This window comes from Citrus clementina, unplaced genomic scaffold, assembly GCF_000493195.1.
Source record: "Citrus clementina cultivar Clemenules unplaced genomic scaffold, Citrus_clementina_v1.0 scaffold_4, whole genome shotgun sequence".
Lineage (NCBI taxonomy): Eukaryota > Viridiplantae > Streptophyta > Magnoliopsida > Sapindales > Rutaceae > Citrus > Citrus x clementina.
In genome coordinates, this window is record NW_006262274.1 from 22,680,439 (window position 1) to 22,704,647 (window position 24,209).

The 24,209-nt window shown below is 34.7% G+C and overlaps 4 protein-coding genes across 5 annotated transcripts; 2 read left to right on the forward strand and 2 right to left on the reverse strand.

Annotated features, from left to right (window-relative positions):
- Nucleotides 1–215: 215 nt before the first annotated feature.
- LOC18043478 (transcription factor WER) lies at nucleotides 216–1,646 on the reverse strand. The gene is made up of 3 exons (XM_006438325.2): nucleotides 1,412–1,646; nucleotides 1,183–1,312; nucleotides 216–621 (listed from the first exon to the last, which is right to left on the reverse strand). The coding sequence occupies exons 1-3, from the start codon at nucleotides 1,527–1,529 to the stop codon at nucleotides 216–218; spliced, it is 654 nt and encodes a 217-aa protein (XP_006438388.1). The 5' UTR covers nucleotides 1,530–1,646.
- Nucleotides 1,647–2,834: 1,188 nt separating this feature from the next.
- LOC18043479 (2-methylene-furan-3-one reductase) lies at nucleotides 2,835–4,853 on the reverse strand. The gene is made up of 4 exons (XM_024186319.1): nucleotides 4,282–4,853; nucleotides 4,101–4,171; nucleotides 3,561–3,729; nucleotides 2,835–3,346 (listed from the first exon to the last, which is right to left on the reverse strand). The coding sequence occupies exons 1-4, from the start codon at nucleotides 4,730–4,732 to the stop codon at nucleotides 3,081–3,083; spliced, it is 957 nt and encodes a 318-aa protein (XP_024042087.1). The 5' UTR covers nucleotides 4,733–4,853; the 3' UTR covers nucleotides 2,835–3,080.
- A 340-nt stretch (nucleotides 4,854–5,193) lies between these two features.
- On the forward strand, nucleotides 5,194–8,073 carry LOC18043480 (uncharacterized protein At4g28440). Of its 2 annotated transcripts, none has more exons than XM_006438328.2 (3): nucleotides 5,194–5,291; nucleotides 6,525–6,767; nucleotides 7,468–8,073. In XM_006438328.2, the coding sequence occupies exons 2-3, from the start codon at nucleotides 6,545–6,547 to the stop codon at nucleotides 7,656–7,658; spliced, it is 414 nt and encodes a 137-aa protein (XP_006438391.1). In that variant the 5' UTR covers nucleotides 5,194–5,291; nucleotides 6,525–6,544; the 3' UTR covers nucleotides 7,659–8,073. The 2 variants fall into 2 exon arrangements, with proteins under 2 accessions (XP_006438391.1, XP_006438390.1); XM_006438327.2 differs by having other exon boundaries at nucleotides 5,208–5,291; nucleotides 6,534–6,767.
- An 8,201-nt stretch (nucleotides 8,074–16,274) lies between these two features.
- On the forward strand, nucleotides 16,275–18,616 carry LOC18043481 (polygalacturonase 1 beta-like protein 3). The gene is made up of 2 exons (XM_006438329.2): nucleotides 16,275–16,498; nucleotides 16,607–18,616. Exons 1-2 carry the CDS (start codon nucleotides 16,412–16,414, stop codon nucleotides 18,452–18,454), a joined length of 1,935 nt encoding a protein of 644 aa, XP_006438392.1. The 5' UTR covers nucleotides 16,275–16,411; the 3' UTR covers nucleotides 18,455–18,616.
- The last annotated feature ends 5,593 nt before the right edge of the window (nucleotides 18,617–24,209 follow it).

Consider the following 24,209-nt stretch of genomic DNA (forward strand, 5'->3'; position numbering starts at 1 on the left):
CTGAATCTGATGGTTCTGTGATGCTATGATGCTGAAATAGCCTGAGTTGAGCAGCTTTACAATGCTATGATACTTGCAAATTAGCTGTGAAGTGTGATACAGAACAAAATGAATAATTTAAAATAATAATGCTAACACCTTATAAGTTCTGAACGGAGAAATCGAAATCGCTAATTTATTAGTGTCTCATTTTGAATACTAAGAAACCATCGAAACTAGTTATTATGCCAAATTAGATCGAGTGGCTGCCCCTCCAGAAATTCCAGTAATATTGGGCTGCACAAATTTAAAAAATCATCTTCAGTTGGTAACAGAAGCGATTCATTGCAGTGATGGCTTATCGATTCTGCTTCCTCATTAGACTTCTTACGGTCACCAGGTTCTTGATCCAAGGCCATTTCGCTATCTTGAAGATGTTCAAAATTCAAGTTATCATGAGTTAGTCCATTGTCATCTTTTATTATCCGAGATGATTGTGTTTGTGCTTGTGTTTTTGAGGAGCTCACAAACTTTTTTTTCTGCTTCTTATTGATGCCGAGTTTCTTGCAGAGATGAGTGTTCCAGTGGTTCTTCACTTGGTTATCTGTACGTCCTGGTACTCGGCCAGCAATCAGAGACCACCTTTACAGAAAATTATAAACCACCATTAATGACTCATTCAATGGTTGCTTTGCTTGGGTAGCAAAAGGACCACAATATAATAACAAATCTTTCTCACATAGGAGGTCATGCAACAGGCAATAATGAAATGACGTGTATTATCATTCAATCTCACCTATGTTTCTAGTATTTTTTATAACATAAATATATATGACAAGTTATTGGCTTATTATATGGGGGTGGTCACATGGTACCTCTAATAAAATTTCTCAAGTACCCACAAAAACCAGGGCGTACTTTCTCAGAAATCTCATTACTGGATGGAGTAAAATTTCCTCCTAATGAGTGCAGCTTCTTAATTAGATAATCAGTTCATGTGAGAGATTTCATTGTACAAGATATGGATTTTTTTTTCCTTTCTATTTGTTTCTGTCGAAGATGAAAATTATTTTTGGAAAAAAGAATTGCTGCTGGCAAATGGGAATCGTAGTGTGATATTGCTTCTATATATGAGGCTTCATGTTCATAATTGGAACAATAACAAAAGATATAAGTAAAAAGAAAGAAGCATATAAACAGAACCTGTTTCCAAGGAGATTATGAAGTCTTATAATAAGGTTTTCTTCTTCTTCAGTAAATTCTCCATGTTTCACATTGGGACTCAGATAGTTCAACCACCTTAACCTGCAGCTCTTACCACACCTCTTCAAGCCTACTTCCCAAAAAAATTTAGAAATTATAATTAATCTTCCATTTAAAAGTTTAATGGGTAAAGCTTCAACGTGATGTTGCACCAATCATTCGTAATTACCTGTCACCTTATGGATGCGATTCCACCGCCCTCTTCCATGGACCCTTATGTACTCAAGCAAGATCCTGTCCTCTTCCTGTGTCCACAGGCCTTTCTTGTATTCGTTCTCTGCTTTCATGTTTTGTTTGCTCAGTGAGAGTGAGAGAGAGTTCGTGTGTGTGTTTCGACTTTGGAAGTAGGCACTCTGGATTGCATTCTCCACGGAAAAGTGCGCTGCAACTGCAAGTAGGGGTAGTAATTGACTTATGTGGCAAGCTTGTTAGCTTTCACCAGTATTTATGGCAATGTAATGAGGGCTGACAGATGCTCTTGTAACGTAACATTAGTAATCGGGAATTATGTCCATCAACACACTTCTCTGTTAGTTGGAGGTCATTTTCTTTCTCATTTCTCTCCTAACTCTACTTTGCTATATACATAAACCCTTGATTACCATGCTTAATTGGTGAGTTTAATTTGTGACTTTTGAGTAGATTAATAAATGTTTTACATGTGCATCAAATGTAGCAGTATCAATTGCTATGTTACAAAACTCAGTGGAACTATCATACCCTGACAGGCAGGTCCTCACCTATTGGCCTGTTTAATTGTTTTATTCACTTAATTTCTCTTCCGCATCATGACTTCATCGATCCCACACTCCACTGGCGTATTTGTTGACCGTTGTTGGCATTTGATCACCAAGGTACAACTAAAATATCAGCAAAACTTTAGTAGCGGAGTAAATCTCTAATGCCGGCAGATTGCCTGTCAAAACGTAAGATTTGGGGCCAATTGATTTTGTTGTAGGCTGGGCTGTGTCAGTGTGACATGAAGGATTACTTGATAGATTTTACGCGGTCCCATTAGTTTATTAAGATGGATACAAACAAAAGGGTTGCCGCCTTTTTACGGCAATGCCAAATTATCATATGAGCCCACGTTGTCGAAAAGTGTGGGTCCGTTTTCATTGTCTTTTCTTCGATGAACTCCTTGAGCTTGACTGATACTAATGGTAAACCCAGGCCCAGCTCAGCTGTTCATTGTTGCATACGGGAGCTGAGCATGTCGGCGTATAGCCTGCACAAGTAATCTTTAATCCATGTCTTGGGCCTCTTGGCGCAAATGCAGTGAAAGTGTTTGTGCAACTTGTGGTTGAAGTTTAATTGTACTAGTTAAGAGTGCACATTAACTTCGTCCCGAACCGGACCTGCGATGCAAACATGCAGTTTAAATGTGGAATAATCATAGCCCTGCGAAGCAGTAAGCATACGGTAAATTGCATTTAAGTTGCTGAAAGTTTCACTTAGAGCACCAACCATACCAGACGTGAACTTGTACCACATGCACAGTGACAGAGGCATCTGAGCCATGATTTTTTTCTTGACTTCAGCTACAAACATTAAAACTTTGCCGATCTCCACAACATAATGAACTCCTAAAAAGGACTTACCAAGGATGGTTGCAGGTTTATGCATGATATGCATAACCCAGATTTAAAGCAACAAAAGAAGACAGAGAGAAATAAGAATGAGAGAGTCCTGTGATCATTATCATATACAATATATAACGACTTCTTTTTATTAAGCTACTGCCCTCAATGAAAAAGAAGAGAATAGAAGATACAATACCTCATATCATTCTAATTGACAATTACAAATGACAAAACAGCCTACCACTTTTTTCTTTGTCATGGAATTGGGTGTATAACAACTTTTCCAGTAGCTTTGTTGGTTTCAATGTATGAGAAAGCCTCAACAACCTGGCTGAAGGGGAATGGTCCCTTGGGGTCTATGATGGGCTTCACCTTTCCGCTCTCTAGATATGGATTTAGTTTCTTCAAAACTTCTCCGTTTGAAGTGACAACAAATCTGAAGCCAGGAGGTGTAACAGCGCCAGTTAGAGCTACCACGGTGCCCCCTTCTTTGATGGCCTTTACTGCTCTATCACACTGCCCTGTTGTTTTAGAACCAAAGGGAAATAATTTCCATTAACCGACTCTAAAAATCAAGCCCTAGAAGAAACATGTGCAATCATATGGAACAGAGGCAGGAAGTAGAAACCAGTGACAACTGAAGACATACCAGTCCCACTATAACTTTTGAGGATCTCTAGTGATAGAAAATAAACATTTAGCCACCAAAAACTAGCAATTAGTAAAAGATCTTACCAATAGCATCATAGACTAAGTCAAATTTTTCTGGCAAATCTTCAAAGTTGTCTTTGGTGTAATCAATAGCCAAATCAGCACCCAAACTCTTCAAGAACTCCAAGTTCCTGGTACTCGAAGTTGCTGCAACTCTTGAAGCACCAAATACTTGTTTCGCCAGCTGCATAAACAAGAAAATATTATATAAATTCAATAAAGTGTATAGAAAATATTATTCTATAAGTTCAATAAAGTATATTGCCCCCCCCCCCCCCCCCCCCCCCCCCCCAAAAAAAAAGTTAAAGAAGAACACTTAATTATGCTATAATCGGCTAATGGTAAGCATTTCTTCGATCTCAACTTCTCATCCTACTGAAGCCCAATTTTACAAGAAATGTTAAATCAGTCTGCAAAACTAATGCATAGTCATTTGTGTCATATCACTATATTTCTTTCAAAATTCAAAGAAAGACGGTTCCAAGGCTATCACCCATCAGACACAGTACATGTCTATATATACGTCATTCCTTTTTCTTTTTTTTTAATGAATAGTAAGAATACCACCCAATTCAAACTTTCTAAATTTTCATCAGGGTATAAACTTACTGAAATTCTTTTGACGAATTTCCAGTCTGAAAAATGATTACAAATTCAAACAAAGACTAATGCGTGCACTATACACACACACATACATATATCTGGGGTCTAATAAATTTATATTAAAAAAAATAATGAAATTAACAAGAGTGAAAATGAAAATATACCGGGAGAGGAGAATCAGTGGCCTTGAACTTGCCCTGCCTTCTCTTCCCATCAACAGGATTAAGGGCAGCAGCGACAACTTTGATCAACACTTGATCCTCCTTCACTTGAGGCACTGTCACTTTCTCGTCGAACTTCAAAACATCAACGCCCCCATATTCCCCATACAGCCAAGCCTTCATTTCGCTTGGAACAGTTCCCACTTTAGTGGGCTCAGCCTCAGTGGACGATGCTGCAGCTTGTGATGCACTTGCTTGAACTCCAAGAGGAAGGTAAGAAAATGAGCCTTGCTTAAGGGTGGTTACTTTTTTCCTGTTTTTGTTTCCCGAGAAACCGACGGAAAATTTTCGAGAAAATGAATTTAATTTGGTGGAGGAGATAGAATGAAAGATTGTGAGTTTAGAAGCAGTAGTAGTAAGTATGGTCTCCATTTGTTGCAACCGTACGTTGTAGTTCTCACCAACGGCTTATGCTTATCACATCTCCCTTCTTAATTCTTATGTATGTAAATTGTAATGCAACCAGCAATCTCTTCGGTTCTGTCGTTTTAACTTTAAGTTGTCTCGCCTCGCGCCACATGTCAGAACTTATCAATTTATCACCCACATCAGTTACTTAAACGCTGTCGTTGCTCTTGAGTGATGTTGTTGTTCTGCCATCCACGTGTAGGGCAAGATTTTTTAAGTTATCGAAAGATCGACGGCATATATTGAATCCAAACATGCCAGCTGGTACAACGACGTCATTTTCCTTTTTTTGGGAAAGTACAGCGACGTCATTAAGTAGAAATAAAAATTGACGAAACCCGCCACGTGTAGGGTAAAGATAAGTTTTGGGGGAATCTGAGATCGACGGTCTGTATTGAATGACTCAACTCTTTCCATCAAGAGCCGACTCTGACGGCTAGCTTCTCAAACAACTAGATCTCTTACTCTCTCTTGACTCTGTCTCTTCCTTCAATTCCCAAAATCATTTCGTGTCTCCACTCAGGTTCGTGAAAACCCTACCTCTCGATTTCGGTAGTGAAGATTATTTTTTCTTTCTATTTTCGTTTTATCCGATTGTTGATTTGTTTGAAAATATTAGCCTTTTTTTTTGGGGGGTGATGCTCCGTTTACTTTTATGCAATTTTGTTGTCTGATCTATTTAATTTCACCGTTAGAATATAAAATAAATGGATAGAGTTAAAGGATGTTTACTTCTTTTTGAAGATCATAGATTGCGATTTGCAATGTATATGAATCGATCAAATGTTGCTATGAGGATGTTTTTTGTATTTATTCTCATCAAAGGCCCCACATTTGGTCTTTAGGTGCGCAGACTTTGGATGATAAGAAAATTCGGTAAAGGGAAGAAATTGCACCGTTTATGTCTGAACATTATCTTTTTTCAAAAAGTTCAAAAGTTCAACTTATCAAGTATAGGTTTATGTGGGTTCAATAAGAGTTTTGTTTGAAGAGTCTTACATTGAGATTATAGAATTCATTTTTTACGTTGTTTTGATGAAATTTGGTCTTATGGACAAAAGAATGTGATTTGTGACAAAGATTCAGATGCTAAAAATTCCAAAGCCTTTTTTCTTTCTCCCCTCGCTTTTCGGTCGGCTGTTTGTGTTTCGGAAAAAACTATTTGCTCAATATCAGAACAAAATGGGAGTGTGTATTAAGATTCAGATATTAAACTTGGTTCACTTTCCCACATTTTTGTTTAACTTAGATGAGTTAATGGAGAGGTTAGTGGGATCCATTTGTGTGCGTCTCTCCCTTCTGTGCATTATTGACCCAGTGAACTGCTGGATTAGTTGAATTATATTTCATTTGTGTTGAAACCTAGTTTATGAAAAAGGTAAAACATCTTTTGGGTGTTATGACAAGTGAAACTGATTTCATACAACTCATAAAGGATATGCCTTAATGAAACTTTAGTATCTTTACATGCTTTATACCGTAATTTAACACATTGAAACCTTAAAACCCTTAAAGCATCGATGTTTACCTTTAAATAACTGTAATTAATAGCTGTTCACTAATAGGAACGAATAAAATAGATTATGAAACCAAATTCCATTCAATAATGGTAAGTAGACAGTGTTTGCTGCAATGAATTTGCTTTTCTTTTGTATTGATTAGTTGGGACTGATTTACAAAATCATTTGCCCATGTTTACTGTCGAACCTCTTTGGGTTTGTTTTGAGTTGCACCACTGAAGCATTTTATTCGTTAGGTTTTTTAGTTTTGCTGGAAATGGCAGAATCAAAATCAGGATTGAGGAAACCAGTTTTTACCAAGGTTGATCAGCTACGCCCGGGTACTAGTGGGCACACTCTCACAGTGAAGGTCGTGAGTACGAAGATGGTATTGCAGAAGGGCCGTGGTGATGGAACACAAGTACGTCAGATGCGAATTGCTGAATGCTTGGTTGGTGATGAGACAGGAATGATTATCTTTACTGCTAGAAATGATCAAGGTACATATTCGTGCAGAGCTGCAGACATGTTATAATTTTTTGTGGATTTATTTTGGAATTTGTGTTGTTTTGCTATTGCAGCATTCATCATCTGTGTGTTCCAACTCATGAGTATGTTGATTATTTCTTTTTCTTTATTCTTTCCTAGACATGATGCCATATGTTAGCTCTTGTTTGGAAGTTCCATTAGTAATTCATGTATGAGAATGAACACTTCAAATTTTGTTGTAAATAACCATTGGCCATGAGATAAGACAATAAGCTGTTTTACAAGCGTTTCTAGTGCGGCCTATATTCATGGTCATAAATTCAGGGACGGGACAAGAATAATGGTATGCTAGTTTTATCATTAGACAGGATAGTAAAATAGTATCAAAATTTGCATAGCTAAGCAGTTTTATGGATCATATGATGGTGTTATGATTGTTTATGTGAATTTCAGAGCTTGAAGCTAGTGCTTTGAACTTACCCTAAATCATTAAAGGCGTTGGCTGTCTAGACTCAACTGAGAAAACCGCAACTGGACTCATCCAAATGGCTTATATACTAAGTTTTTTGGTCATGAACAATGGTTATTTAGGTCTACCAGTGGAATTATTGTTATTTGCATCTTACTTTCATCAGAAACACTGTCAAACTTATAGTAGTTGTTTTAAATTATGAATCCAGTTCTAATCAATGTTTGCTTGTTGTTGCTTAGTGGACCTGATGAAAGAGGGTACTACTGTGATTCTGCGCAATGCAAAAATTGACATGTTTAAAGGATCAATGAGACTTGCTGTGGACAAGTGGGGCCGTGTTGAAGTTGCAGAGCCTGCCAATTTCACCGTGAAGGAAGATAACAACCTCTCTCTGATTGAATATGAGCTTGTGAATGTTGTAGAAGAGTGAATTTCTGGACGGTGTTCACTTACTCACTGCAATGTGACCCAAGAATAAAAAGAAATCCAGCATATCATAGTACTGTCGTTTATGCGGCATCTCCTGTCCAAAACTGTGGTGCCTTTAGGAAGAAGAAATCTGGAAGCTATTACTACCCAAGATGCTTTCTACCGTTGTGGCAGATCCAGTAGAACCTTTTGATTGGACCTCCAAACAGATGGTGATGGCTCTAAAGTTGATAAGTTAAAGCAGCTGGCATTTAGAACTGTCTTTGGTTTGTTTGCGACCTATTTATTTTTGGAACTCAACTGTTCTTTGGCTATTAGATTATACTTGAAATATTAATATCGTGAAATGTATGTTATTATATATAAGTGTGGTTTTGGCCTGCTTAATCTGTCCAACCATATGTTTTATTGGCCAAGTCACCCATGTGAATGCGCACTTTGGTAATCCTGAGCACTTGACATTGACACAGTGTTTGACGGACATGGGGAAAAACCTATGTTTTATGTAATGTTTAATGGTTAGCTTGAAGATTCACATGTGGGGGCGAAGAAATGAAATCCTGATTTTAGATGATTTGACAGCAATGTTTAATTGATGATAGCAGAGGCTACGGTCAGAAACGGATTACTGGGAAAAGCCACAATGTAAGTCAAGTCCCATGGTCTATTCAAACTCAAAGCGCAAATCTTAAAATTGGTTAAAAGGACATTGCCTTCACACATCGGAATATACCCTCTGCACTTGCAAAGTCGAAGGACGGTATGCATACAAACACTTTTGAGAGTCGTTTGTTTTCTCATGTGGCCTTTTATCCCTTTGTAGTCCGTGGGAGTTCAATTTGCTTACGCCTTGATGTTCTGCTGATCATAATGTTGCATTTGCACTGCCCCGCGCTCAATTATGCTGTGTTGAAATCTGATCGTCTCAACTCAATCGCAACTGTATCTGGAAGCTGTGTAAATATGGCATCATTTGACAACCGGTGAAACTGATCAGATAGGAAATTAAGAATGTGGGCAAACATAATGGACGGCAAGAAATGTGGGGAATCGGTCTAGTATGGTCACTGCACTAACACTGAAGGGATTCTTGGAGTGGGCGTTTTAGCAGGACAAAGACAGTTTCCAAAGTGAAATTGAGAGCCTAGGTGGAGGTTATCCACCTATGCAATGAGAGATCATATTTTCTCTTGTGGGTGCTGTTGGACAAACTCTTTCCACCGTGTTTGTCTCAACACTAGTGGGTATCGGGCTTTCTTTTCCATTATCATGCCTCCAGAAAACATACTGCAGGGACCACTCACAGGATTGGCTATGCATCAACAAAATAAAACAAGAACAAACAAAACAAGATATATATAATCTGTATTACGTTCGATGGACGTCATGTGAATGTATGTTCAGTAGGAAATACTTGTAGGGAACTGAATATGCAATCAGACTTATGTTCAATTCTGTTCATTCCCAGTATTTGTCTGCCATTTTTTTTTTCCTTTTATTGTGCTTGAATAGTATGTTCATGCGCGAGAGGTACGCTTTCCTAGATAAAATGAATGTTAAATCAGCTTTCCCGGTTAAATGGAATTCATATTAACTGTTGCTAATTATGGCTAAATCGTATGTCGGCAAAGTCATTAATTAGAATTAGCTGTGAGTTGGTATATTGGTGGTTGGGTCCATTGTTATAATTGCCTCTTGAGTAATTATAATAGTTGTTTGATACTTGGTGCTCTTGTTTGATTTAATGCATAGTACCTACACAGCTTGCATTGTCTTTTCTGAGCTTAGAGTGCGAGCTCAATTGCTCATAAATCATGATTCGTGATCATGGGCAGGCTCTCTTGTTTATTATGAAACCTCCATTAACTTGAATCATTGCACTTGTGGGCCTTTAAAAGTGCAGAATAAGTTCTTATAATGTGGATCAAATGACTGAGTTTCTAGCCAATACTTAATTAAAGATACCAGCATCGATTCACCTTTGGAAATTACAATTCAAGTATATATCCGAGTCAGCATACCATTATCTAGTGCAAAAAGGATTTCTTTATTATGAAAAACAATACAATCAATCATCCTTACATCTTTCATCAGAAAATTTTATTTTGCTTCAATAAAGATATCATTAGAAAGCAGAAGATTTCACTTTCTTTAATAGAAAATCCCTTGTAGGGTTTGTTATGGCAGCATCCACTAAAAAGAGCCCTCCTAATGTAACATTATTTATTGAACATGATCAAAATCCCCAGTTCTAACATATTGTGTAAATGGATAAATCTCGTGTAAGTTATTCATTTTTTTCTTTATTCATGCACAAAATCAGCTCGATTGTGCGACCACCGCGCTTTGAGGAATCAAAGTAAGAGAAAAAAGAAAGGATAGAAACACAATATTCTTTTGGAAAAATGACATTCAACCACTCAACGTTTTAAAAATGACTTATAACCCATTTCTGTTAACAAACACCGTTTGTTTTAATAGTAAATTTATTTTAATTTATAATTACTATTATACCCTTATAATAAATAAATTAATATATTAATTTGAGACATGTCACAATTAATAATTTTTTTAAAGCTTAAAATTGAGATACAATTATATTTTACCCAAATTATTAATTATAAATTATGAATATACCCTTTCGAATAACAAATACCGAAATACGCAGCCAATTTTACTTCGCATTTGTCCAATTTACATTTCATCTAAAAGCTTAGTGATGGACATATTTGATTAAATTTAGCAAAAAGGCCAATAATTTGTCAATTATTACTAGCGAAACATAATATTAAAAATTATAATTTGTTAATTGGTGCTAATACATAATGATAATAGTAGAAGTTGTCGTGATTCATTCAAGAAAAAAAAACAAAAAGCTTTGGGAAAAACATGATCTTGTCCACCAAAAGGATACAAATCCATAATTTATCCTAAACAATTTTTGTTTAAGCAATGTTCATCATTACGATTTTAAGCTTTAAAAAAATTATTAATTGTGACATGTCTTAAATTAATATATTAATTTATTTATTATAAGAGTATAATAGTAATTATAAATTTTAAAAAAATTTACTATTAAAACAAACGGTGTTTGTTAACGAAATAAGAATTATAAGTCTTTTTTAAAACGTTGAAAGGATTTATGTCAATTTCTTTAAACGTTATGGGTTGACTGTCCTTTTCTCTATTCTTTTTAATGATTTCACAAACTTTTTGTAAAAAAGGAAATCCATATCTCAAAATTGGAAACAAAGAAAAGATGCCACGGTAAGAAGCTTTAGCTGTACTAAAACCCTGCCATCCGCAATACGTCACCATGATATCATCAATAATAATATTAACAATAACAATATAATATACCATGCTCATTAATTTTGAAAGGAACGGGCCTTCATTTTTCAAATGTAATTTTCTTAAATTAATTGTATAAAACTTATATTATTTTAGGGCAAAGTTCTGTAACACATATATGTAGTGACAATATTAGTGTAGTATCTTCGACATTGCAGCAGTTTCTAGAATGGACATATACAGAGAGATAGCTAGTTAAGAAAAAAATTTGCTTTATGGTTAGTCGTATATAATATAAAATGATTTTATCCAAGGTTCTGGTGCCAATTACTTCACAGGAAATGATGAATTTCTTCTGAAATCATGGCTTTGCTTAAAATATTGCTTGATCATCTGAAATAATTTTGTTTACAAATAACGCTGTCTTGAAAAAAGTAATTAATCAAAGTGCTGAAAATGGTGGCCTCCTCCTCTTATTTTTTTTCCTCTTTCACAAACGACAATACTTCACTGAGATACTCTGCAGCAGAGAAGCAAAACAAACACTAATACATCGTGATTATGTGGAAACAAAGTCTTGGGGTTGGTAGAATCTTTCCAAATTTAAGCATAAATCATACTTAAACAAGTTAGATAATGACATTGTCTTTTATATATGTAAGTAGGATCACTTCATGTGGCAGCACATGAAGGCTAGAAACTGATGGAACCATTGATATGACATCAAGAAACATCCTTCACATTGAGACAGGTAGCTAACAGTAACATGCATGTCTTTATTACAAGAAAATAATGCAGCAATATGTCAGAAACTCGTGCTTTATTTATATGATCCAGCACTACATAAAACATGGTCATCAAATTAATTATATATCTCTAGCGTTCCATGTCGGTCATCAAATTAGTTATTTATCTCTAGCGTTCCATGTCGCAGTACCCATGTATACACCGAAGGGAAGGTAGTGTGAATATGACCTGTGCAAGAGAGTTTGTGTTCTTAAGAAAGAGGTTGATGCACTCTGCTTAATCAAAATTTTCATGCAGATTAAATAATTCTTTCTCTAGATTATTTAGAGTATATCTCTATTAACATAATGGTAATTCTCGGAGTTGGTGGGAGTCAAACAAGTTGCATCTTTTTGCAAAATAAAAGGAAAAAAAAAATGGCAGACAAATACTGGGAATGAACAGAATTGAACATAAGTCTCCACTGAATTACTGGAATCCGCATTCTGTTTTTGATATTATATCAAAACAAGAAATATCATAATTGTGTGTCTGGCCCTGGAGCTCAGCAAAACAGTTCAACCATATATAGTTTACATAATTTTCCTCACATGGTTTATAGACACAAAATGTGGTCCACTGCCTTTAGAAAAGAATAAAAAAGAGCAAAGCACTGCCAGTACTAATGGAAAGTGATCATATATGATTTGTGAATTTCTTTGATCTCTATCGATAATGTTGTAGTGATCAATATATCTAAGAACAAGAACCCTATGCTTCTTTATAATTGGGGTTCATCTTATCTTTTATGTTTAATTTGGAGTAGGTGAGGTGAGTCGTTATAGGATTCACTCGCTAATACCAATAAATCAGCCAACAAACCATCAATCATCAACGGCTCTTCAATGACAAGTTGCTTATTCAAGGACTCCTTGACAAACTCTTAAACGGTCACAAAATCCCATAATTTAACCACTCTAAAATCTTTTATAGATAGAAGGTTCCTGAACTTTTGTAATTATGTCTTTTCCTAGTTGATACTTTCTCTTTGTATACTTTCTCGTTACCTAGGGAAAGTAAGCAATAATATATCTCTTTTTGCAATTATCTTGCATATTTTTTTATGGTAACTATCCTTTCTTAATCTTTTTGGTCTATATTTATAGACCAGACTTGAAGAAAATTTTGATTTTGGATTTCAGTTTATGTCATCTATTCTCTTGTTTTCTTTACGTCATTAGATTTATAATTATTTTTATTAGTATTTGAGTTTTTGATGCATGATTCTATTAGTAATCACGTGTCGCTTATTGTTGTGTCTTCAAATTAGATCAATAACTTTTTTTAGACCTTATATAAGTTGTCATGTAATTCTTTATACTGCCACATATTAATTTTATTTTAGTGCATATCCGAAGTACACACTTATTTTTTTAATATATATTTTGTAATATTTTTTGGATATATGATGTGGTGTAAATGACTATGTATTTTGGCACTAAAAATATCGGTAAAACAAAGTATAAAATAATGAGTACATATCAATACACGCGCATTTTCCAAATCTCTTTCAATCAAGGAGGGAGAAAAAAAAAACCATGAATGGCATTTTGAAAACGATGGAGAAAACGTGGGAAACAACAATACAATGCCTGATAATTAAAGCTATTGCCCCACAGAAGTTGGAGTCTCAATTACAACACTTGGAATTTGTACTCAATCAGTTTCAGCATGCTTTCCACGAAACACATACCCAACAGTCTCTATTGGAGACAATTAATTAATTGTCTTTCATTTTATACTGTTATATGGTTGGTTTTGAATTTTTTTTTTTTTTTTTTGGTATTTTGGAACTATATCGATATATGAATCGTGCAACAAATGAATCATCGAACAGTAATAATTGTTTTTAATGTTCAATGTGTTGAGATTTGATAGGGAAATCGATCACTCTCAAATCTAGCTGATCAATGTCGTTTGTCAGCGGAAAATTTTTTGAGTACTCCTAAAGTTTACTCTCTATTATGTTTATGCTTGAATCAATCATAATAATATACGTGATGATATGACATATAGTGAATAAATAAGAAACAATTATTTAAGAACACCAAGGACTTTCTCGTTAGTGATGTTATTAATGACAACAAATTACTTCAGACAAAATGCTCTCTTGTGAACATTAAAACCTATGTTTGGATGTAATGTGGATTTATATATAACGTTTCTTTCTATGAATCACTCATATGATTGACCATGTTAATCCTTTGCATCAAAGTCACAACTGCCCATGTGCATTAGTCGCAACTAATAATTATATTGCCCTTGTCATTTGTCGGAACTAAGTTCCACTAAAGACGTTCGATGTTATCTAAGGTGAGGAGAAATTATAATACATGTGTTGATTAAATAAATTATTTTTGTGTTGGTTAAGTAAATTGATAGAGAGAGCTTTGGTCCTGTTAAAAAATTCTAGTGTAATCACGTCAGAAACTAACGTAAGATTATTATGGAACCATTGTTAAGAAATATTTACGGCGAATCTAAATCTAAGATCATATTAAGTTTTTTTTTCATAATTAAAGATTATCCATATTATAAAGTAACTCTAAAGTTATACAAAAAAACGTTGTGTTTTTTTGTATTGGATTGTGATCAGTAGGTTGGTGTATTTTTCCTAAGTCTATATCAGAACATGTGCATAGATTGATGTAACATAAAATAAAGATAACTGCTATTAAATTGAAGGGAACAAAATTAACTATAACACCATATGATGTAAGGAAAAAGAAGATGAAATAAGCAGTAAACACTATAAAATTACACTGTGTTATAGCTAGGTCATTATGACTTCCTTTAGTATCTTTACTTTTTTCTTTAAAAAAATTCTGAAAATCTACTAAAAAATAAAAATTCTGTCATGGTCTCATCATGACTTTGTTCATTTATCATTGTTAATGGAATCCAGCGACCTAAAGTATAATGGGTATTTTTCTTTTATGTGATTTAGATACTGAAGAGATAGCACAATGTGATGTATATTTAATATATCTGATGCCTCTACATTATAATTGGGAATGCAGAGCCAATACCTTCTGGTACTGATCACGAAAAGAAAATTAACCAACAAATAAGAAACAAAATCACGTTCTCTTCTGCCGACGCATCAAATATGTCAATCCTTTTTCCTTTTTAGTGACTTTCAAGTTCTCAAGCAAGAACTTCGTTTAGCATGCATGCTATATAAAATGTCAAAATAATACAGCTATATTATAATGTTACAATAAATTCTGAAGATAGATTCCAGTAAAGAGTTGATGTTAACCTGTCCAAATTATGTAAAGTCGTGATGAAGCTGATACATTATGATTCATAATACAAGGGAGCATTTCGTTTTCATTCTCCATTAGGTAAACTTCTGAAGTGTCTTGTCAATTGATGAACACACAGCATGCACGAAAAATGTGACACATTTTTCTTTGTTGTGATAAAAGCTTTTTGATGCTTTCCATAACCTATCTTTCCACAACTAAGTTAACAAACCACGTGCTCAAGCAATGGTGTTAATTATATATAGGGGGAGATTAAAGTATATAATTCAATTGGCTGTATTAATTATTTCTTGATCCATATAATTTATTTTGATTATATTATATTTTCATTCAATCGTTAAATTTATGACACAATAATTTGTATAAAAATTTATAATTTTGTCATCACTCTTAACGTTAGTGTAATAGTTGTCTATCTAATCATCATAGCTTTCACCCCCAAAAAGGAAAAAATATCTTCACAAAATTTATAATTAAATTCGTTATATGCTTAGAGCAATATTAATTTAAGACTTTTAATAGACAAATGGAAGAGTTATTATTATGATTTTTTTTTTTTTTTTGAGTCTATACGAATACAGCACGGCCAGCGCACATCCTGCGGGGGCACTTGATGAGTTAGATTCCTTGTTATTATTAACTTAAAGCAAAAGTCGATTAAGTGCAATCAGATGAAATAATTATCTACACCCCATCTCAAAAACTTTAAAATAATCAGGTTGAGTTAGCCAAATAAATAATAATAATGATGATGATGATGATTATGTCAAAAGTTCATAAATTTCTACCATTAGGATTAATAATATTTTTTTAAAAAGAAATTTTGATCACAAAATTTTGAGGGTATAGGGTATATTTTGGGGCAAATTTTGTCTTTAAATTTTTAGCTTAGAGATAAAATATGAATCTAATAGAGGAGGGGAAAAATAAAATAAAATGAGACATTCTTAGCAGTTGACATCCTTGTTCTCTCTTTTATCATTGCACTTAAACTTGGTCAAGCTTATAAAGATGACAAGAACTATTTATTATCTCAAATTAACTCAACTCAAAAAGTTGAATCAAATTTAAAGTAGAAGTAAAATGCATAAATACATACTTAATATGATAGTTAATAAAAATAGAGAATATAAAATATTATAAAATAATTAAACTACTAATTTTTAAATAATATCCGTACATTAAAAAGGTTGATGTTAGTGAACATAATTAATCAATCTCATCATGAATCAGGTTTACAAAATTAACCTATTAAGAAAACAAAACATTCACTCAGCCTAAGGAAAATGAAAGCAAAACCCATTGTACGTTGTCTACCCTTTGAAGTTCTTTAAATTGAGCCTACGAACGAAGCAACCAACCGGCAACCGACAAACATTCTTCTTCGTCTCAGTTGGAAGAAATAAAAATGAACGCAAAACCTAAGCCCATGGAGTCTCTCCTCTCTCTCTTCTCCTTCTTCTTCGTGCTGCTTTATTCATTTCTCCTCTTAAGTGTAAGCATCTCTTAAATTTAGTTTCTGAACTTGATCTTTAATTATTTAATAAATGCCGATATTTTTCGGAACAAGTAACGATGGTTCATGTTGCATTAATTAATGCAGGTTAAGGTTACGTTGGCAGGTGGCGCCAATACTTCCGGCGACGTCTTAAAAGGCAAAGAAAACCCATTCTCACCAAAGGCTTACCTGATGCGATACTGGGACAAAACCGTGAGCAAAAATTCACCAAAACCACACTTTCTTCTCTCAAAAGCCTCCCCATTGAACGCCGTCGAAACGGCGACTTATTCCAAACTCGCCGAGCAGAAAACCCTCTCCTCAGTCCTCCCGTCCTTTTGCTCGTCCGCTAAACTCTTCTGCTTCCCCGACTTGTCGCCGAGTCTCGAAAAACACGGCGCCGACGCCAACTTCGCTGTTTATGAAAACAAGAACTTCACCAATTACGGAACCGCTGGACTCGGTGGAGTCAACTCCTTCAAGAACTACTCGGAGGACGGAAACGTCGAAGTGGACTCGTTCCGCCGATACAGCCGCGACTCAGCGGGTCACAATGACAAATTCTCCGCTTACGCCTCTCATAGCAACGTTGTCGACGACAGCTTCAACACATACGGAACCGGCGCCACTGGTGGCGCTGGTGATTTCAAGAGTTACAACAGAGAAGTCAACGTCCCGAACCTCAGATTCACATCGTATTCGGATGCCGGTAACGGCAGGGCCCAGACGTTCTCGAGCTACACCGAAAACACCAACTCAGGTGGGGAGTCGTTCTCGAGTTACGGGAAGAACGGGAACGGGTTGCCCAACGAGTTTATGTCTTACGCGAAAGAGTCGAATGTGATACAGAGCAACTTCACATCGTATGGGGAGGCGGGTAACGCGGCAAACGACACGTTCAAGTCGTACGGGAGTGATGGGAACGTGCCGGAGCAGAATTTCAAGAGCTATGGAGATGGTGGCAATTCTGGGATCGAGAGTTTTACCAGTTACAATCCGCAGTCCAATGTGGGTGCAAATAACTTCAAATCATACGCCAAGAGTTCCAACACTGAGAAAGTCAATTTCGCTAATTACCAGGAGGATTTCAACAGTGTCTCGCATAAATTCTCTGGATACGGGGAGAATGCGGACGGACAAAAGATCGGGTTCAAAGTTTATGGACCAGATCGCAGTTTTAAAGACTATGCCAAAACCGGTGTAACTTTTGCCAGCTACAGTAAAAGCGGCTCTGGCTCAGCCAATGGCAGTTCGGTGAATAAAAATAATAATAAATGGGTGGAGCCGGGCAAGTTCTTCCGCGAGTCTATGCTGAAGACGGGAACTGTGATGCCAATGCCTGACATTCGAGATAAAATGCCTCAAAGGTCGTTTCTGCCCCGGGCCATCGTTTCCAAGTTCCCATTTTCGAGTTCCAATGTAAACGTACTCAAGGAAATATTCCATGCAAGTGAAAATTCTAGCATGGAGAGTATAATCAAGGATGCGTTGAGCGAGTGTGAGCGGCCACCAAGCAAGGGCGAGACCAAACGGTGCATTGGCTCAGCCGAGGATATGATTGACTTCGCCACCTCAGTACTGGGAAACAGCGTGACTCTTCGTACAACTCAGAACGTGCAAGGGTCAAAACAGAACATTATGATTGGTTCAGTGAAGGGAATCAACGGTGGCAAAGTCACCCAATCTGTCTCTTGTCACCAAAGCTTGTTTCCATATTTGCTATACTACTGCCACTCGGTTCCAAAAGTGAGGGTGTATGAAGCTGATTTATTGGATCCCAAAACCAAGGCTAAAATCAATCACGGTGTTGCCATCTGTCACATCGATACGTCTGCTTGGAGCCAGACTCATGGAGCATTCTTGGCTTTGGGTTCGGGTCCAGGGCGGATCGAAGTTTGTCACTGGATTTTCGAGAATGATTTGACTTGGACCATTGTTGATCGTATGGTTTAGCTAGCCGTTTTAATTCATTATTTGGCTATAAGTTGTATTAAGCTAGCTATGCGATTTGCTTCCAGCTCGGTGTGTTTGTGTGATTAAGTTCAACACGCTTGTTCTTATTTTCTTTGTTTCGTATTTTAATATTTTCTACGTGACCTACCTCTTCAGCTGGCATGATGTTTCTCATTAATTAATGTCCCCTAAATATGTCATAAATTGAACATAAATATATTATTCGACTATGATTGCCAGTCATAATATTAAATTTTTGGGTGGAGAAGGATTCAATAATTAATCAATATTGTTATATCTACCACTTTATCAACTGTCTCTAAAGAAAGAGGGAAAGCAACTCAACACATTCGCAAAACTCGAGTTCACTAGCTTTTTACCATACATTCGATGTCAATTCAATTCCAAACCAGAAGATCATCGTATCATCATCTAATTACTCACCATTATGTATACTACATAAAATTTAATGATAATATATGTTGACATGTTAATATGTTAATATGTTTGTCTACAACACTTCAGACCTCAACTTAATTTATTAATACAGTAGCCAGGAGTTATATAAATCTTTGTTTTCTTTTTAATTTTGGAAACTCAAAAAATATATATTTAAAAAAAGAACAAACACGCACCCAAATGAGATAAATAATACAATTCCTTTGTACAAAGTGGCGTCAACAACTTTGCTTTTACCTTCTTTATCATGTAATCTTCTTCTTTTACTTTGTCCTTAATTACTCCTTAATCTTTCGTTTTCATATTTCTGTCGGTTTTCTTTATTCGACACTTCTAACTTTAAAAAGTTGGACTAGTTATTATTTAACATATATATATATATATATATATATATATATATATATTTGCTTATAGAAAATCTCTATTTCAGTAATCAATGGGTCTAAAGATCAGCATTCTGTTCTGGATCTAATTATTAAGACAAGAATTATCTTTTAGTGTCTCCGGCAGTGAAGAGTGAACCTTTTTACTTCTTGTTCTTCCCACATGGTTTAAATTATATATATATATGAAAGGTGGTCCTTTGCCTTTGGAAAAGAGAAAAGCAAAGCACCGCCGGTGAGAGGCCATAGAAGATTTGGTTCTCGGAATTGGTGGGCAGGGGTTGAAAGCGAGGTTATGATATATTTCGTTTTTCAATTATGTTTTAATAATATTTAATAAATAATACATCAATCTTCATAGAAAGTGCTAATTTAATATTTTTGTTAGCTCACGCTAGTTGCGGTCTCAAAGAACGTTCCTAATTTAATTAGTTTTGGGAGCGGATCAGCAGCCTCTTAAAAATATATCTTTATTTTCACATCAACTAATAACTTTTAGTTTGTAGCTAATCAATGGTTGAAATTTATTGCCATTGATACTAAAAATATGTTAATATTTTTTTTCTCTGCCCCCTTCGACTTCACCCCCATTCACTCGTCACGGTTCTTCTCCTCACTTCTCTGTGTCTCAATTACTTCCTTCATCTCACTGTTATTTATGATTAATTAACTTTTCTCCATTATCACCCACATCTTCATATTCATCGTTCCATTGTGTACAAATTAGAGGTACAAAGACTCAACTCTTTCAATCCAAATATTATGGTATTGATCTCACTGATTTCAACTTTGGTCCTTCCAGTCCATTCAAATCCGAGGGTAATAATGATGATCGTTATAATATTTCTGGGAACCTAATATAGACCCCATTTATAACCCAGGTTTATGATTTGGAGGACGGAAGAGAGAGTAGCAAAACTGGTAATTCAGGAAGAAATTAAGATGGTTAATTTTTTTTCTTTGTAAGTTGAAAGTAAAAGACTGTACATTAAAGATCAGAGAAAATAAGTGAAAAGAAGTGAGATGGAAAGAGAACTTAAAAGAGTGAGGCAGGAGATAATAGGGCATGCAGGATGTGGTCGATGAGAGTTGAAAAAATTATTAATATTAATACAATAAATCTTGACCATTGATTTTGCTACGAATCTGAAGGCTATTAACTGATTGAAAAACAAGCATATTTTAAGAGACTGCTGATCAATCCCCATTACTTTCCGCAATTATTTCTTGTTTTAATCAGTCGTCAGAAATTCACGCAAAATTTTTTGGAACCATAATTAATTATACAGTATGCATGGTTATAACGATACCTATTAAAGGAGATATTAACCAGTTAATGATTTAAATTAACTGAACTTTTTGTCATAACTATTAATATGAAGAATTTAAGTGGAGAAGGAAATTATAAACAATAACACCATGCACTTTATCGAGTAATTATATGAGTTTTTGCCAAGTTTAATCATTAATGGTTCATTTTCCTTCATGTAATCCAGAGATTGGAGACGGAATGTAATGAATACTTTGATCGCTCTCGTCATGTCTTTCCAATATTGACGTCAAGAAGACAAACTTTTGGTACTGATGAAAGAAATAGCCAATAAATTAATAAGAAACAAAATCATTATCTCTTCTGCCAAAACATTAACATTGTCTGTCATTAATTTAAAACAAGTATTGGTAAATAAAAACGTGATTTTTTAACCCCACTTGATTGATCACCTATCATCGTTGTTGCATCATATGTTAATCAAGTAAAGAAAAATCAAAGAAAGGAACTGAAAGCTTTTTTTTGTTTTTTTTCTTTTCACTGTTAGATCTAAAAGCTCTACCACGAGCATAAAACTGAAAATATTAGCGGCTAAAACTCGTCGAAATAACAATGGAAAATATACATAATTTGACTATTTGGGTTGATAAATTTGAATCTTTCTGTATTACAAAGAAAAAGGCTTTCATGTCTGTTGATGCTTAAATATGCTCGCCTTTTGACCGACCAGGTTCTTTCACCAACGTTTGTGTTATCAATTGTTGCTTGAACCACTGGGGTTGGAATCGCCCTCCTTTCTCTTACTAGACCTGCGTTCACCAAAAACAGATCAAAGACGCTGGTGGTTTTGCCGGCGTAAACCCTCCGATGCCTAAGTTAGCACAAGGTGTTTACGGGAAAACAGTACAATTTGGATTCAATGATGGTTTCTAATCTATTCGAAGTTTGTAAGAAAAATGTCTGATTGCAATTTGGCAGCGTTTTCCCTCTCTCAATTTTTTCTGTCCCCTTTTCTTCATCGATTTCTCCTTCTTTTATAGCCGCTGTCCCACGTTTCCATTTACCCTTTATCCCCCCTTTTGCGGGTAGTGGCAGCCTCTCATGGGACTTTAACTGCTTCATTGTGGGCAAATGTGGGATCTCGCGTCTCCCGCAACGGTTCTAGGAAAGCGCAACTACCGTGATTCTGTGGAATCGTGTTCCCGCTTTTTGGGGGATTAGTATCGGCTCGGTATATGACTCTGGTCGGTATATTACCCTGGTCGGTACTCGTCTCTGGTTGGCTCATGTTTATCCATGTGTCTTGCTCGTACTATTTGGCTGAGGTGATCCATGTTGAGACAGAATTAATAACATGGCCGACCTTGTGCTTTTATTTACTTAACAATGTCCTATCTATAAAGCGGCATCAACAATTCTGCATGCGTTCTTTTTGACTCAGCTTTCATCTTCTTTTATCATGTACTCTTCTTCGTCTTCTTCTTTTACTCTGTAAAGTGGCATCTTCTTTATCAGTATTCTTCTTCTTCTTTTTCTTTGTGCTTTTCTTTTTTTTTTCTTTTTAATTTACTTTGTACTTCTTTACTTTTGTTTTTATGTTTCTGTTAGGTTCTTCGTTTTTCATTAGACGCTTTAGCGAGCGGGACCGGTTAGTATGATTGAGTTTTATTAAAGGTTTTTTTTTTTAATTATTTCTTAATATACTTGCTCTTATGAGTTAAGAAACCTCTAATTAATAATATTATTTCTATTATCTCAGCAAGTTCTAGGTTATCAAAGTATTTTTTATTCTATGATTACCTGATGACATAACCCAATAAACAGATTCATTTTATATGTTGAGTTACTAAAGCCTTTTAACAAAAAATTTACAAAAATATCTAATTATTTTAGTTACTAATTAAATATTCTGATAAATGATTCAAGGCATATCAAAATCTCCTCTCGCGCAGCCAGAAATTCAGTCCAAATTGAAGAGAAACTTTTCAGAACATATATGAAATCGTGAGCTTTATTAGAGGCAATCTTATAGAATAATTAGGGACAATATTAAAAATTAAAAATTAATATGTGCTTTTTCAATAAGTCTAAGCGGAGCGCCATGTTGTTAGTTGCACGGAGAAACAATTTGAAAGCCCAATTGGTGAAAACTGTCCGACCCCATCTGTCAAAGCGGGCCGCAAAATATCCACAGGCCATGGGCTCCATCATCTGTTGTTCACGTTCTTGCTTTCAACTTGATTTGTGCTTTTAGCACCCCTGTATCATGATAAAACCCTCTTCCATGAAAAATTACATTTTAAGGATAAATTAAGTCTAATTGTGCTGCCTTTACTTCTCTATTCGTATTCCAAGTGAGATGGATTTGAATGCCAATAATTAATTTAAATAAACACATTTTATATTTTAATTCAAAACTACTAAAAAAGTTCTAGCTTAGAAGCCTTCACGTTTTTTAAATAATTTAATAATGAGGAAGAAAAATATGTTATTATCAGTTTGGGCAAATCAACTAAATTGATGTTGATTTAAAAAAAAAAAATACATTTTCGATGATTGTAGAGTTTGTAGAAAAATAAAATTATAGAACGTTTGTTTTATTTGGAGAATTTGAATAGGAAAAAAAAAAAGATAACTTGATCAGACTAAATTGTCCTTAGGTGTAGTTTCACTAGTAGAGGGGTTTTGTCATGATCTTGAAGGGGTGTTAAAGACAACACTCTTTCGTTTTCCATCCGCATAATGTAAGCAACAAGGAGGCAGCTAGCCGCCCCACCGTAGTCCAAAATTTCAGAATGACATGTTTTATCTAGTTAGCCGAAATTATAAATTTACATCCATTTAATTATTTAAATATAAATTCAAGTAGAAAACTTATTTTAAAACCACACACAAATCTCATTAGATTATAATTTATTAGTACCGTTGCATAATTTAAATGCCCAAAACCCAATTGAGTCTATTAAAAACAATCAAATCTAATTTAAAATTGACATGATTTTGGCCAAATATGTAACTTTATGTTAAAAATTAATTAAAGTTAAATTTATTATTTAAAATTATATATCAGGTATTCAGTCTTCATTATTTGACTACGGGTAAAAGCTCGTTTTATCCCTATATTTTAATATTAGTGCTCATTTAGTCCTTATATTTTTTTAAATGCCTCAAAACATCCTTACTCTTACATTATTGACATTCCTGCTATTACTTTTTGTTTCTTTTGACTTACTTTTACAATATTACCCTCTTACAATAATGTTTCTTTTTATGAAATTAATAAAAAAATTAAATTATTAATTTAACCCCAAAAAATAAAATAAAATATATTAATTTTTGTGAAAGTTTACATGTGTCCAAAAAATATTTTATTGTACAAATAATTAAATTACCTTTTTTTTTACATTATTAAAAAAATTTAATATATTAACCCCTCAGCAGTGTGTTCCAAAAAAGTAACATATTTAAATTTGGTTTCTATTTTATTTTTTGAGATTAAATTGATAATTAATTTTTTTTTCTTTTTACTAATGCCCAAAAAAGTTATTGTAAGAGGATAATATTGTAAAAATTAAGCCAAAAGCAACAAAAAACAAGAGGAAATGTGCTAATAATTTAATGTCAAGGATTTTTTGAAGTATTT

Bases quoted from the DNA above. Each gene is read 5' to 3' on its own strand.
- LOC18043478 (XM_006438325.2), bottom strand. From the start codon at position 1,529: ATGAAAGCAGAGAACGAATACAAGAAAGGCCTGTGGACACAGGAAGAG. The intron at 1,313-1,411 runs GTAATTACGAAT...TTTGGGAAGTAG, and splicing joins TCGCATCCATAAGGTGACAG to GCTTGAAGAGGTGTGGTAAG. The intron at 622-1,182 runs GTTCTGTTTATA...TTTTCTGTAAAG, and splicing joins CATAATCTCCTTGGAAACAG to GTGGTCTCTGATTGCTGGCC.
- LOC18043479 (XM_024186319.1), bottom strand. From the start codon at position 4,732: ATGGAGACCATACTTACTACTACTGCTTCTAAACTCACAATCTTTCAT. The intron at 4,172-4,281 runs GTTAATTTCATT...ATCATTTTTCAG, and splicing joins ATATTTTCATTTTCACTCTT to ACTGGAAATTCGTCAAAAGA. The intron at 3,730-4,100 runs GTATTCTTACTA...AATATTTTCTTG, and splicing joins TAGAAAGTTTGAATTGGGTG to TTTATGCAGCTGGCGAAACA.
- LOC18043480 (XM_006438328.2), top strand. From the start codon at position 6,545: ATGGCAGAATCAAAATCAGGATTGAGGAAACCAGTTTTTACCAAGGTT. The intron at 6,768-7,467 runs GTACATATTCGT...GTTGTTGCTTAG, and splicing joins TACTGCTAGAAATGATCAAG to TGGACCTGATGAAAGAGGGT.
- LOC18043481 (XM_006438329.2), top strand. From the start codon at position 16,412: ATGAACGCAAAACCTAAGCCCATGGAGTCTCTCCTCTCTCTCTTCTCC. The intron at 16,499-16,606 runs GTAAGCATCTCT...TAATTAATGCAG, and splicing joins ATTCATTTCTCCTCTTAAGT to GTTAAGGTTACGTTGGCAGG.